Raw genomic sequence first — 15185 nt, forward strand, 5'->3', positions numbered from 1 at the left:
ACCATGTCATTGTAAAAGAAGACTCCGTCTCATCATAGAGTTTCACCTCACATCTCTGGCCTTTTCTTCGGTCTGAAGTTGTAAAGTATTTTGGTTCTCCAACCTCAGGAATTGAAGGAAATAATTATTCTTCACCTATAGTTGTAGAGGTACTTAAATGTTTGTTAATGGAAGTACTCAAATCTTTATCTTTTAAATATCAAATTAAAATATCAAAATAGAATCACTACTATATACTTGGTGATTTTAAAAGAATCTTCTATCTAGGGGTCATCTGAATGGCTCAGTGCAGCCTGCTTGGGATTCTCTCTCTCTCTCTGTCTCTGTCTCTGTCTCTGTCTCTCTCTCTCTCTCTCTCTCTCACACACACACACACACACACACACACACATGAACACACACACACACACACACACATTTTTAGAAAGCATCTTCTGGGGTGCCTGGGTGGCTCAGTCAGTTAAACGTCTGGCTTCGGTTCAGGTCATGATCTCACCGTTCGGGAGATCAGGCTCCCATATCAGGCTCCGTGCTGACAGCTCAGAGCCTGGAGGCTGCTTCAGATTCTGAGTCCCGCTCTCTGCCTCTCCCTCTCCCCCCGCTCTCAAAAATAAGCAAACATTAAAAAAAATTTTTTTAACATCTTTTATCTAAACTAGGTATATTTAGCTGAAGTTATAAGTTACACACTTTGATTAAAGAGAGATACAGAAATATGTGCTTTAAGACTATGGGATGTTTTCAACATGTCAAAAACCATGCTCCAAGACAAGCCCCTGGGTGGCATCTAGGTAGACTCACTGAGGATAGAAAGTATATTTTCAACACCCTGTGATCCCCGTGGCTTGGCTCAGAGCCTGGCATGGAGTATATGTGACTGAATGAGCTCAGTCTTCCAAGGCCTCAGCAACCTCTTCTTGCTAGCACAGGTATGGTATCAATGCCTTCTTTGCCGCCTCCATAGGGATAAGGTGGTGAGGACCAAATGAGGGACATATGGGAGGGCACTTTGACCCCCATCTCGTTTGACCCACATTGCGGATAAGAAGATCACGGAAGTGGAGGTAAGCTCAGGGGCCCTTCTGTCCCCCCAGGGAGTTCTCAAATTTAAGAGCAGGCCCCTCTGACAGCCGCACAGCAGTGGCCCAAGCATGGGCGGTCAGCCGGCTGCTCCTTAAGCTACTGTCACCACTGCATCTCCTGGCAGGGCTGAGCTCCAGGGGAAGGAGCTGAGGAAAGACACAGCTGCCAGCAATAGAGAAGGATCTAGAAGGAAAGTCGGAGGAAAGGACAGCCCGAGGAGGACAGAGGTCTGCCATACCACAGCACACAAGAGAATTACAGGAAAAGGCCTCTAAAGTGAAGAGAAAGAGGTAAGAAAGAAGAGAGAAAGGGTTAAACAAAAATGTGAAGAAAAGGAAATGAAAGAGGGATGGAAGCAAAATGGCAGAAGAAAGAATGGGAAAACAAAGAGGGAACATCATCCTAGAAAAGAGAGTACCAGACCCACGGCGGTTAAGCAGGAAAAGCTGTTGCAGGCTTCTGTTCATACTCGATACAGAGTTTTAGAGAATTCTTACTACATTGTAATATAATGGCATTATATGGAATTGCAGGGAAATTGAGATCATATTTCGCCTTTACCTAAGAAGCTAAAATTGCCCAGGGCGCCTGGGTGGCTCAATTTGTTAAAGGTCTGACTTAGGCTCAGGTCATGATCTCAGGGTTCATAAGTTCAAGCCCTGTGTTGGGCTCTGTGCTGACAGCTTGGAGCCTGGAGCCTGCTTCAGATTCTGTGTCTCCCTCTCTCTGTCTCTCTCTCTCTCTCTCTCTCTCAAAAATAAGTAAACATTGGAAAAAAAATTTTTAACAAGATAAATTGCCCAGAAAGGGATCTCTCCAATTTTAAAAAAAATTTTTAAATGTTTATTTGTTTTTGAGAGAGACAGACAGAGCATGAGTGGGGCAGGGGCAGGGGCAGAGAGAGGGAGACAGAATCGAAAGCAGGCTCCAGGCTCTGAGCTGTCAGCACAGAGCCTGATGCGGGGCTTGAACTCAGGAGCTGTGAGATCATGACCTGAGCCAAAGTCGGATGCTTAACTGACTGAGCCACCAAGGCACCGCTTCTGTTTTTCAATATTTTCATATAGGGTATTTATTCCTCTGATCTGAATTATATCGAGGGCTCACTATGTGGCAGGCACTGTGCTAGGCTGGGGCTAAGGTGGACAGCAAAGCAGACGTGGCTTCACCATCACAGGTCTGTCAACAGGGAGAATCAACCCTGTCATTTAATACAGAAAAGCAATGAGCAATTACTTACAACATTATCTACATTATCTTCAATACCCAGGGCTATTTCATATACATACATATACATATACATATACATATACATATACATATACATATATATATATGGTCTTTGACTATCATCACTATATATGATGAGGAATTGGTCTTGCTCCTTTCATCTTCTTCATGAGCTTTTTTTAGTGAAACTTTTTTTTTTTTTTTTTTGGTAGGCTTCACACCCAGCACAGAGTAGCTTAAACTCATGACCCTGAGATTACGACCTGAGCTGAGATCAAGAGTCAGATGCTTAACTCACTGAGCCACCCAGGGGCCCTGAAACCTTACTTTTGAGATCTCTCTCTAAATGCCTGCCAAGTGACTAGTCTGACCAACAGTTTGAAACTCACTGCAGCAACTGTGAGAGAGAGATGATGATGTGCCATTGGTGAGGGGCTCCACAGCACCCCACGATGCCTGCATTAGGTCACAGACCGGCCACACAGTGGATATTCTCACCCCCATCTCAGGATATCACGAGCACACACGCGAATGGACGACATGAGTTTTCCAACTTCCACTCCTTCAGGAGACTTCCTGCAGATCTTCAAGTCAATGAATTTACCCTTTCCATCCGTGTCTTTATTTAACCCAAGTATGAAAAGCTCTCGTACAGTTAGTAGATCATTTATGAGTGTGCTACATTTCACACTCAAATATGATTTTCTTTTGCTACTCACTCACAGATAAAATGCTACTTTGATGTTGATGAGAACTTGTACCATTTTCTGAATTCAAGTGACTATGGATCAAGAAAATTTACTCCAACTGGTTAATACTTTCCAAACAGAAATGCAGTGATAGGACTCCCTGCCAAAGAAAGGTTGGCTTTGTTGAGGCTTTAACTCACCGACCTCACAGCTGCAAGCACGTTAATAATCTTTCCATCCAGACTGTGTCCATTTGCAACAATATCACCCAGTGAATAGTAATCACGAGACTCTTTAATAGGTAAGTGTATCAGAGCAAGGAGCTTGGTGTCCACTTCATAACTGGAACAAACTTTCACGGTGGAGTGATTCTCACTGAGCAATAGTTTACAGTTGCTAAATTGTAAACACACACACACAAATAGTTAATATCAAGTGACTTTCTAGTAGAAAAATATTTCCAGGTTCACATTAAATTATCTTTTTGCTTGTGACTTAGACTATATCAAGACAATTTATACCCTCAGAAACGGTGAAAAATATTGTACAATATTTTTTGTCTAAAATGTATTTTCATTAAGAAAATGTTCTGATGACCAATCCGTACCCGAGTTGTAAGCATACGAGTTTCTGACCTTGCCCAAAACTCTGAGCTTCTGTTTTGTTCTCTGTGAAACAGGGGCATAAAAGTACTGTGAAATGTCAGGGTGGGGGTATCCCATCATTGCCATCTCTTGACACCCCCTTCCCTGCCTGCATCAGGACCGTGCATAGACTTCCTCCAATGATGCTCTCTGTGGAATAGATGCCCAACATCTACATACTGAACTTGAATTGAGGTGCGCTCCCCGTGCAGCCAATCAACTCCCAAGTCCCTTCCGGGAGCCTCTGTCCAGCCCTCTAACCCAGGCCCTCTTCCCGTACCCCCCCTACTTCTGCAGGGTTTTATCTTATCATTTCTCACCCCAACTACTGCCTTGTCTCCTAAGCTTCCTTCCCCGCTCAGGTAGCCGAAGTGATGTTCCTCGACCACAAATATGAACATATTCTTTCCCAGCTCAAAGACCTTCTGGGCTAGCCATCGCCAGAGAATGAAGTTGGTAGGCGGGCAGGCAGAGCTGCCTGTGAAGTTTCTCTGCTCTTCTCTCCAGCTTTCCCTCCCACTGCTCCCTGCCCTTGCCCTGTATTCCAGCCACATCAGATACTAGATGATGAGAGTGACACGTACACCTGCACCCGCACTAGTTTTTAGACCAAATATAGTCAAATAGCAACAGTTTCCTATGCTTCAACCTACTATTAATTGTTCTGGAAAATGCCAGGAAGTTTCATGCTTGTTCCCTCTACCAAAAATGGTCTTCCTCCTGACCCTCCCTCCATCCATTCGTACGTTCATTCCACAAATATCTGCCGAGAGCTATTATGTGCCAGACCCTAGTCTAGGCAGAGGGAATACAGTGGTAAGAAGACGGACAAGACCTTTGATCTCATGGAGCTCACAGGTATAAGTGGGGGACAGACAGCAATGAAATCATTTCAGATCGCAGGTTATGATGATAAGGGCAAAGGGCGAGGTCCCAGCGAGGGACTGGCAGGGCCGCTAACACAAAGTAAATGGAGAAGGCCCAAGGAGGTGGCGTTCAAGTGGACACTTCACTGAGGAGAAGGAGCAAACGTCCAAAGCAGATGAGAGGAGACTGCTCTGTGCAGAGGGAAGTGAAATGCATGTGGTGTCGGTGCACAGAGCCCAGTGTGTTCAGAAAGTGGAAAGAGATCTGTGTGGCTGCACAGAAACGAGAACTGGGGTCTGGTATATGCCGAGGACAGAATGGAAGGGGGGGGTATGTGTGCAGTGGGACTCTGGCCCACTGACAGCCCTGTACCAGCCTCACCTTTCTCTGGAGAACCGTCCTCCATCAGAAATGCCAGCAGCGGGGAATGGAACGCCGCCAGTGGCCTGCGAACACGGGGCCCGAAGCCCACCGCCCTTCCTTCAGGGGTGCCACTCACGTTCCAGAACTCCCTCCTGGCTCCGGTCGAGCCGCCTCTCTGCTCTACCCTGACCCTATTGTTACAGGCGGCCCCTGACAGCCACCACCTGCACACAAAAGCTCCTCCTGGCTCTGCTTCCAGACAACCCGAACTAAGAGAGTAAAGCATGTAGCCAGAGTCGTACCTTTTTGCTATGACACATATACTGGACTTACAAGATTTAGCTCTCCTTCCTGTTGCTCAGCTTTAATGTGACTAGAGTCAAATTTGTCTAAATCTAAGCACGAGAATAAAAGTAACAAAGCCAGTTTTCATGTACTCCTGTATCAACGTCCATTACTTCACAATCAAAGGTAAATACTGTGAGGAAGAACTAAACTTCTAATTTTCAGGCTGAAGCCTCTACCCTCAGTAAGCCCTCTGCTAACCTGACGCACAGGCACTTAACAGCGACGGCCACGCTCGCACAAAGGTGTTGACTCTGTGCTGGAATATTTACCCAGGAGTTGCCGGGCTGAATTTTTCTTCTCTTTCTAATTCCTTTCGTTGGATGAGAGGATTTTCAATGATCACTACAAGAGGAGGAAAAGATACTATCACAGAAGAGTAACTAGATAAATAAAGAACAGGTGTTCCTAACAACGGACATTACAATGTTATTTCTAACTTGTGAGTCCGTGTTACACATCCTTCATGGTCCTTTTCTTATGGCACGGTGAGGCACAGAAGCCCAGGGTTTGGCCATCAATTTGATCCCAGATGACATTTCTTATGTTTTGGGTTTCAGTCCCAACTGATGACCTGCATTAACGTTGCTTTGTTGACTAGTCAGTCTCAACATGTGATCTGGTCATGACCTGCCCTTCCGTAAATCCTATACTTTAAGTGAACTTCACCCCATTCACTGTCGCCTTGGGAAACGAGAGCCTTGGGGCAGAAAGAGCGATACAAAATCCACCTCCTGACTTCAGTTCCACAACTCATCAGCTTTATGACTTAACATTTTAGGGCTTCTGTTTCCTCATTATGGTCTACATGAGACCTCTCTGTGCCGTTTCGCGAATTCCTCACGCAACCACTCCATGATGATCCCTTTTTACAAATAAAGAAGGCACAGAGGCTAAATAACTTTCTTAGGTTTTATATCTAGAAAGTAGTAGAGCTAGGCTTACACTTGTTGATCCAAAGTTTGTAATCTTTTCACTCCACCACACTGAGATCCTACTTAGCTTTATCATTATCGTCAGCCTTAATGCTTTCAGAATCCCTTATCTCATTCACCCTCACACCCATCCACATATGGTTTAAAACCAAAATATATCTTGAGCTCCACATAACTAAGGTACTGGCATTCATCCAAGAAATGTTTCTCACTGTCCTGGGCCCTGTGAAGTTTGCACAGTTTTCTGCCTTCAGAGTCCACATGTTATCACTCAGTTACAGAGACACTACAAACAACGCTGCCAGCTCACAAGACAAGGGAATAAATGTACGAGTAGGTGCTAAGCCACAGGAACACGTAGTACCCTGCTGGATGCCGCAGCGCTGGAGAGGAATAGTTCAATTATGTGCGCTACTCTTCCCCTCTTTTTCCTACCACGAAAGAGGGCTGGTGTACGTGTTGTCTCCCGCACGAGGATGGAGCTGCCACCCACCGGATGACAAAGTTCTGCACTGACACCAGGCGCACAACCTCATTTAACACTCACAAGAATCTACAGGGCACTAATGCATAGTTGAGGCTCAACAAGGTTAAGAAATTTCCTCAAAGCCATGATGTAAATAAGGGTTGGAACCAGGATTTGAACCCAGATCTGTTTCCAGAGTCCTTGTTTTTTAGTACAGTACACTGGCCCATCAGAGGGATCCTGGGATGGGCAAAGGATACCAAAGACTTGGTATTTGAATCTGAAAGCAAAGCTTCTTAAAGTCCCATTAAAATTCAAACATTATGTTTTATCAAAAGCTACCTGGCAGCCTTATCATGTTTGCGGAAAGACAAACAGGTATTGATGCAAACTCAAAAAGGAAAGAAACCAAAGATCGTAAAGCTACCTGGTAAAAATACGGGAGTATCACATTAATGGATTTCAAGCAATGAAAAGCTGCACGCCTTCCTTCTGATAAGGTTCTTGAGAATTAGGAACCGTGTTTTATTTTGACTCCCTCAAATACATCACAGGAATAATAGTCTAACAGAAACAGTTTAAGAACCAATGCCCACTTACCACACTCTCCAATCCTAAAGCTGTCAGAAAGAGATCTGATGTAGCCTTCGCTGCCCCAGGACGCTGCATTTACAAAATGCGCTGGTGAGTCCCGAATGGTAAAACTGAAAGTGTACCTCTCGGATCCAACATCTAAGGGAAACCAATGCTTTCATGTTTCAAATGAAAACTCTTAAGTTTGAATAAACAGGATTATTATGATAACAAACATACTCAAACACATGGTAAAAATATTATTTCAGATACAAATTCTACGATGTTATGCCTGTATGAATCTCAAAGCTGCCAGTCGGTAACTCTCCTCACGACTGACCCCTCTGTTCTCTTTCCCCAGTTATCTGTGGATTTCGAGGGAAATGACACATAGGCTTGAACCATACAGATAGTAGCTTAGGTTCTGCAATTTCTCTCTTACTGATATTATTTTAAACTAAGTCGTAATTCAGATCTAAATTACTTCAAATAAATAAATGTGTGCTACCAAATGCGCCACTAGGGGTCAGCAGGAACATCTTTTCCCCCTGAAATAAAATTTCTTCCCTGCTTTTTTGCTGATTAAAAAAGCAATACAACCATGGGATGCCTGGGTGGCTCCGGACGGTAGAGTAACCAATTCTTGATTTTGGCTCAGGTCAAGATCCCAGGGTTGTGGGATAGAGCCCCGCGTCAGGCTGTGGAACCTGCCTGGGATTTTCTCTCTGTCCCTCTCCTAAACTCACTCTCACTAAAACAATTTTTTTTTTAATTTTTTTTATAAAGTGGGGCACCTGGGCGGCTCAGTCAGTTAAGCAACTGACTTTGGCTCAGGTCACGGTCTCATGGTTGGTTCGTTGAGTTCCAGCCCCATGTCAAGCCGTGTGCTGACAGCTTGGAGCCTGGAGCCTGCTTCAGATTCTGTCTCCCTCTCTCTCTGCCCAACACCCACCCCCCCCCAAAAAAATAAACATTAAAAAAAATGTTTTTAAATACAACCTAACATACATGTATAAATTACAGGTATCTACCAAACTGTTATTAGCGTTTACCTTCGGGAAGGAGACTAGGTTCAGAAGAGCTGGGGGCTGAATTAAAAAGTTCATTTTTCAACTATATAACCTTCTGTAACGGCTTGAATTTTTAGTGAAAACATATTAATACATGTGTAATGTTTCCTTAAAGTCAGTAAGCACGCCTTGTCTCCAAAAGGAGTTTTGTGCATATATGCATAAAAAGTAGTCAAACACCACAGGAACAGCTCTCTACCCTCACAGTCTGATAGGTAAAAATTGTATTTCACTGTTGTGATTTTAGCAAATGTTTAAATACTGACATTTTTCTAATTCATGTATTTTAAGTTATTCCTTTTAGAGCTTAGAAAACAGATATATGGATTTGCTCAAACTATTCAAATGATAATTCTATTAATCATGATGAAATAAGTGAAGGTGTAAGCAAGCATGGGTGCAAAATGACATCTTCATTATTTACATCAAACTTAAGAATACCGCATGAAATACGGGTGCCTGAGTGGCTCAGTCGGTTGAGCGTCTGACTTCAGCTCAGGTCATGATCTCACAGTCTGCGAGTTCGAGCCCCTCCTCGGGCTCTGAGCTGAGCGCTCGGAGCCTGGAGCCTGCTTCCGATTCTGTGTCTCCCTCTTTCTCTGTCCCTCCCCCACTCACGCTCTGTCTCTCTCCGTCTCAAAAATAAATAAACGTTAAAAAAAAAATTTTTTTTTAATTCCATGAAATAAAAGAAAGCTACCATGAGTCAAAAAAAGATAGGCATAATTACTCAGGTGATTCAAACAAAATTTCTGTCTAATGAGAGCTCTGACCTCCCTCCAGCGGTCCAGAAGCACTGAGACTGCAACCTTTAACACGCAGCACTGATGTTTGAAAAGCTAACAGTAATGCGTCGCTAGTTTTGGCGTTTTATATGGTATTGTTCTGTGTCACCTACAATAGTTTGAAAACGAGTTGATTTTGAAAATCTAATTTTAGTCTTGGATTATGTTTTCATAGTCCTAAAACCTTTACACAGGTCAAACAACTCAGTGGGAACCACTAAAACCAAAGGTATTTTCCACATACAAAAAATGGATTTTTTCCACTGGGTGGTCTGGTTGAATAAACATGCAGATGTGCTGCTGGACTTCTCTCCCTCAACACGACTCTATCATGACACTTCCGTGCTCAAAACCCCTGTCCTTTGTCATGTTCTGTCTTAGCTGTACCTATGTATGTGCACCTCTGAGGCTGAGAGTGATCGTTAAGGTAGAGTCCTTACTATGGCCACACAGCTGTACATGTCATTAAAAATGATTTTAACGTCCTTCCACATATGGCCTTAAATCAAGTACTTTACCATACAATAGAGAGCATGGCCATTGCCCTCAAGGAGTTCAATGGGCATGAGAGGTTCAATAACTTAAATATACTTTGTTGCAGTCATAAGCCACACTTGATGAAAAATGAAGCAAAGAGTCAACCAGAACTCAGCTTTTTCTGTCTGGAAAGCCTTTGACATCTGTTTTCCCAATAACTATACCAATTATTTTCTGAAAAACAAAAGGGTTATAGAAGACAAATATTAAACACAGATGTAGATGGTAAATTTAATTTCATGGACTTGTTATATTTTACTGGCTCTAACAAACATTTTTGACTAGGAGCCATTTAAATATATTTACTCCAGACAAACATCTAAAAGAACTTCATAAATGTTCAATTCCACGAGGAATAGTACGAAGCAATAAGACAGTTAACTGCCACTGCAAATATAATCATTTAATACTTAGCAAGTTTCTACTTTACTTTCAATCACTAGGTGGAGCGCAGTCACTGCCCATTGCTATCCATTCTTACTGAATTCATTCAAAACACATGTATATACAGTTTTATTTGCCACGGTCTTCAAAGCTTTCCTTAATATAGGACTTTCTAACAAGCCACATAAAATTGCTTAGCTTTGTAATCCAAACATGCTAAACGGTAATATAAATTTGATTGTAACAAAACTTGTATATTAATGCTAATAAATCTATGCTCTGAAGTCCTAGATCTTAACCTTAAAGATATTTTAACATCTCCCTAAACATTTTAACGTTCTCTTTAGTGACTACCAAAGAAAAATTGAAAAAGTACTTTAAGAAATAAAAATGTTTTCCTGAAAAGATAAATCTAAACTTACATTACTAATTCTAGCAGCTGATTTTAACCCTGCAATAATCTGTTACATTTAAAATATGTTCAAACTTTCAAGACTACCACATTCTAGCTGAGCTATTAACTAGTCTCACTACATTTAGACACACTGCTATTTCTTAAATTCCATATGCATGCAGATCTCACCAAATTGTGTTGTAAAAATACACCTAATGGAAATATCGAGTACAACTTTCTAACCGATGAGGAAATTAACAAATAGCTTACCTTTCAAGAAACACTATAACAGCAACAATTATTTTTTAACATTAACAAACTTCTCATTACACATTATTACAGTTACAAGTAAATTTAATCCCATTTTAAGAAACCGGGTTTGTAAATGCCAGATATAAACAACAGATTTGCTAGGGCAGGGAAGGTAAGGGGGTGTGATTACCTTACGATAATAGGATTCCATCTAGATTTTGTTTGACTAAATAAGTCTTCGTATATTTGAAATGATGGACTCCCCCTGCAGCCCTTCAGTAAAAAATGAATTTTCACATAATATTTCACAACTATATCTGTCGTGTACCTTTAGGTCATAAAAGGAGCCTACTGATAAGTATTTAAATGTATAACTTAAGTACAGTTTGGTCAGAGAATAGATCTTGCTGAGTAAAAATGTTTTAATTTTATTATGCTAAATTGGAGCTGTTAGTAAATATTTAATTAAAACAATACAACTAAACTTGATTATTTTGAACCATTGCTAATCATACCTACAATGTCCTACCCTCTGACCAAAAGAGAGCCTAATTTTCATGTCGCTGACATAAATTCAAAGCGGTTTAGGGGTACCTAATATCTAATAATGGTACTGATGCAGTGAGTATCTTGTCAATTATATAAGCACGTGTCAAGTCAATAATGTTGATGGAATATTATGTTACCAAATAGTTTCATTAGAGACCCAAACCACTAGATCTTAAAACCTACCAGGTTAGCCATATTTGGATACAGATCTGCAAGTGCCGTGAAGGTCTTTGATGCAAAGGAGTTGGCCATTCTTTTACCTACATTTTAGAAAACATAACTTGAATGCATAAATTAAATAACTGAAAAAACCATGAAAAGTGCCAACATTTTAAAAAATCGTCTAGGAAAGCCTCAGATATTTTATTCAGTCTTTGGGAAAAGTTTCTATTTTAACAGCGATACGTAAGTCAGTACAGATCAAACCTGTAAAAAACATGTTTCAAAAAGTCCTTTTACAGTTTTGAATGATATAGTTAGGTTGTAATTTTTAACTTTCACTTCCCCAAAACATGTAAATTTAGCAATTTTTGAGCACCCTGCAAGTTTAGAGTTTCAGGTAAAGATGATTCAATGGGACACTTGCAGACTTAAATATTTATTAGCATAAATCCTACTTTTGGAAATACAGCAAACTCTGTTGGTAAATACCTCAAATCTGGTTACACTGTGTCTGGGAGAGGTAGTGTTTTACCCGCATCTCTAGATGGGAAGCTCCATGAGGGAAGGATGGCACCTCAGAGATTTTCATGAGTGTATTTCAAGGCTACCTTGCACATAAAAAGCACTCAATATCAAATGGATGATATCAAAATATCGGATGGTGGCCCCTCCCTCAGGGTCATCACTCACTGTACTGTAAGAGGTTTCAGTGTAGCAACCTTTGTCAGCTGCACCAAACTGGTAGATGTATTCGATTTCACTTATTTACTCAACACGTGCAGGTTGTGTCTGATCTGCCACAGGCCCTGCATCAGGACGGGCAGGGCTGGGAGCTGGTCCCTCACCCAGGAGCCTCAGAGCAGCAGTGAAAACAGAGGGTCAGATGCAGGACTGGATGTGTACAGCCTCAGGGCCACGGATCCAGATCCCTGGCAAGGGTAGAGGGAACACGGTGGCAATGCCACGGGGCACAGCTGTGGAGTGCCTGCTCCGAGCTGGCTCTACGCTACAGACATCAGACACAGCATGACAATCTCGGGCTGCCCTACCCCCCATCTCCCAAATTCCCCTTCCTGAGCTCTGGGCCCTCCTCCCACTTTCAAAGGGCAACCTTCTGGGGCGCCTGGCTGGTTCAGGCAGTAGAACATGCGAATCCTGGTCTTGGAGTTGTGAGCTCAAGCCCCATGTTGGGTATAGAGATTACTTTTAAAAAATAAAAAGGCAAACTCGGTCAATGAAAGATGATCTCTAAAAACAAAATCGTCAGGGTGCCTGGGGGGCTCAGTCGGTTGAGCCTCTGACTTCGGCTCGGGTCACGATCTCGCAGTTCGTGAGTTCGAGCCCTGGTCAGGCTCTGTGCTGACGGCTCAGAGCCTGGAGCCTGCTTCCGAGTCTGTCTCCCTCTCTCTCTGCCCCTCCCCCACTCGTGCTCTGTCTGTGTCTCCCTCAAAAATAAACATTTAAAAATTAACAATAAATAAACAAAAGCAACTAAGAAAAATAAAAGGCAACCTCCCTCCGGCCCCTTGTTTCAGGCCTGGTGAGGGCATGGCTGGGTCCTGGGCCCCACTGCTGGCTCCAAGGCGTCTGGCTCACAGCCGGACCCTCAGGACAAACCCTACCAACCCTCTGAATTTGAGGCCATTGTCCCCAACTCTGAGCAGGCCACAGTCAGCCGATTTGAGGCCTAGGATGACAGTCAGGAGCAGAGGGGGGGACGGGCCCTTGCCACACACCCCGCTGACTTTTTTCTCCGGAGCCCAGAAGGGGTGTGTTACTCGGGAAGCCTGGGTGCCAGGGGCGGTGCGGTGGAGCCGGCCTCAGACTCAGACTCGGCCGCCACCAAATCCTGTCCTTCCAGGCACTGATCCCAAACCGCCTGGGCCCGGCCCTGCGCATTCTCCCAACTGCCTCCTGAATCCGCTGGCTTCTGCCACCCCCCTCCCTCCCCTGACCTCCTTATTCCTCCCTACCTCCACCTTTGCCTCCCCCTGACCTCCGTACCCCTCTCTGCCTCCCCATCCAACCCACGCCCTGCCCTGCCCTGCGCCACGACCCTGACCTCCCTGACCTCCGTACCCCTCTCTGCCTCCCCCATCCCTCCCACGCCCTGCCCTGCGCCAGGACCCTGACCTCCCTGACCTCCGTACCCCTCTCTGCCTCCCCCTCCCTCCCCCGCCCTCCTCCATCCCCCTGACCTCCTTACTCCTCCCTACCTCCCCCTTTGCCTCCCCCTGACCTCCGTACCCCTCTCTGCCTCCCCCATCCCTCCCACGCCCTGCCCTGCGCCACGACCCTGACCTCCCTGACCTCCGTACCCCTCTCTGCCTCCCCCATCCCTCCCACGCCCTGCCCTGCGCCAGGACCCTGACCTCCCTGACCTCCGTACCCCTCTCTGCCTCCCCCTCCCTCCCCCGCCCTCCTCCATCCCCCTGACCTCCTTACTCCTCCCTACCTCCCCCTTTGCCTCCCCCTGACCTCCGTACCCCTCTCTGCCTCCCCCATCCCTCCCACGCCCTGCCCTGCGCCACGACCCTGACCTCCCTGACCTCCGTACCCCTCTCTGCCTCCCCCTCCCTCCTCCATCCCCCTGACCTCCTTACTCCTCCCTACCTCCACCTTTGCCTCCCCCTGACCTCCGTACCCCTCTCTGCCTCCCCCATCCCTCCCACGCCCTGCCCTGCGCCAGGACCCTGACCTCCCTGACCTCCGTACCCCTCTCTGCCTCCCCCTCCCTCCCCCGCCCTCCTCCATCCCCCTGACCTCCTTACTCCTCCCTACCTCCCCCTTTGCCTCCCCCTGACCTCCGTACCCCTCTCTGCCTCCCCCATCCCTCCCACGCCCTGCCCTGCGCCACGACCCTGACCTCCCTGACCTCCGTACCCCTCTCTGCCTCCCCCGCCCTCCTCCATCCCCCTGACCTCCTTACTCCTCCCTACCTCCACCTTTGCCTCCCCCTCCCTCCCCTCTCCACACCACAGAGAACTGCTTCAACACTTCGCTCGGTCGCACACACGGAGTTCCGTCCCAACGCGGAGGTGCAGCCCTGGAACGTCCAGCTCATCCGGCCTCTGCCAGACCACGCCCCCCAAAACCGCTCAGTCCCCCCGACGCGACCCCGGCCCCCTGAGGAGCCCCACAGCCCCCCGGTTCTTCCCGAGACGGGCTCCGCACATCCTGCCGGTCTCCAGAGAACACCGCTCCCGCCGCCCTGCCCGCGTCGCCGCCCGCCCTCGGCGTCCCTCGTCGGCTCCGCGACGCCGGCGCCGCGCTCAGCTCGCCCGGCCGCGTCCCCACAGCGCCTCTCGGCTCGGCTGCGGGGCACAGGTGCACGGCGCCGACCAGCGAGCCCCGGGGCCAACGTAAGTGGTGCCGCCGCCGCCGCGGCCCGCCGCACCCCCGCCCCGCCGCCGGCCACCCTCCGTGACACGCGGCCGCGGAGTCCCCTCGCCGCGACCACAGCGCTTCCGGCCAGCTGGCTTCGCGAACCCCGCTTCGGAAGGCCGCGCCCCGCACGCAGGGGGAAGCAAAGGAAATGAGAGCCGCGCGACTCGCACCCCGACTCGCCCCGCGCGACGCGTCGCCGCAGGCCCCTCGCGCGCGCGCCCCTCACGGACCGCGCCGGTCCGCGCGCTCGGGGTCCCAAGGAGTGCCCTGCGTCCCCGGCCCCACGCGCCCGGGCCAGGCCGGCCGGGGCGCGACCGCGGCTTTCACCTCAGCCGCCGCGCCCCGCGGCTCTTCGCGCCCGCCCTGCCCTCGCTCCGCCGCCTCTCCACAGCGCGCGGCGCCGGCCGCCCGCCGCGAGACCCTCAGCGCAGGCCCCGCCCCTAACGGCCCTCGCCCCGCCCTACGCCCCG

General features: G+C 46.9%; 1 protein-coding gene across 3 annotated transcripts in view; it reads right to left on the reverse strand.

The window, feature by feature from the left end:
* MEIOB (meiosis specific with OB-fold) overlaps positions 1 to 15129 on the reverse strand; it is a 28204-nt gene extending 13075 nt beyond the window's left edge. Inside the window, exons 1-7 of one of the 3 annotated variants that reach the window (XM_027043600.2) lie at positions 15043 to 15129; positions 11350 to 11426; positions 9704 to 9761; positions 7223 to 7354; positions 5494 to 5566; positions 3203 to 3398; positions 3 to 103 (exon numbers count right to left, since the gene is read on the reverse strand). In XM_027043600.2, coding sequence (XP_026899401.1) covers positions 3 to 103; positions 3203 to 3398; positions 5494 to 5566; positions 7223 to 7354; positions 9704 to 9761; positions 11350 to 11418 — 629 coding nt within the window. In that variant the 5' untranslated portion in view covers positions 11419 to 11426; positions 15043 to 15129. Of the gene's footprint in view, positions 1 to 2; positions 104 to 3202; positions 3399 to 5493; positions 5567 to 5995; positions 6087 to 7222; positions 7355 to 9568; positions 9762 to 11349; positions 11427 to 13064; positions 13266 to 15042 lie in introns of those variants that run through there. The other 2 variants (XM_053213706.1, XM_053213707.1) reach the window with 2 other exon arrangements.
* Between the last annotated feature and the right edge of the window lie 56 nt (positions 15130 to 15185).

Source organism: Acinonyx jubatus, chromosome E3, assembly GCF_027475565.1.
Source record: "Acinonyx jubatus isolate Ajub_Pintada_27869175 chromosome E3, VMU_Ajub_asm_v1.0, whole genome shotgun sequence".
In the NCBI taxonomy this organism is placed as follows: domain Eukaryota; kingdom Metazoa; phylum Chordata; class Mammalia; order Carnivora; family Felidae; genus Acinonyx; species Acinonyx jubatus.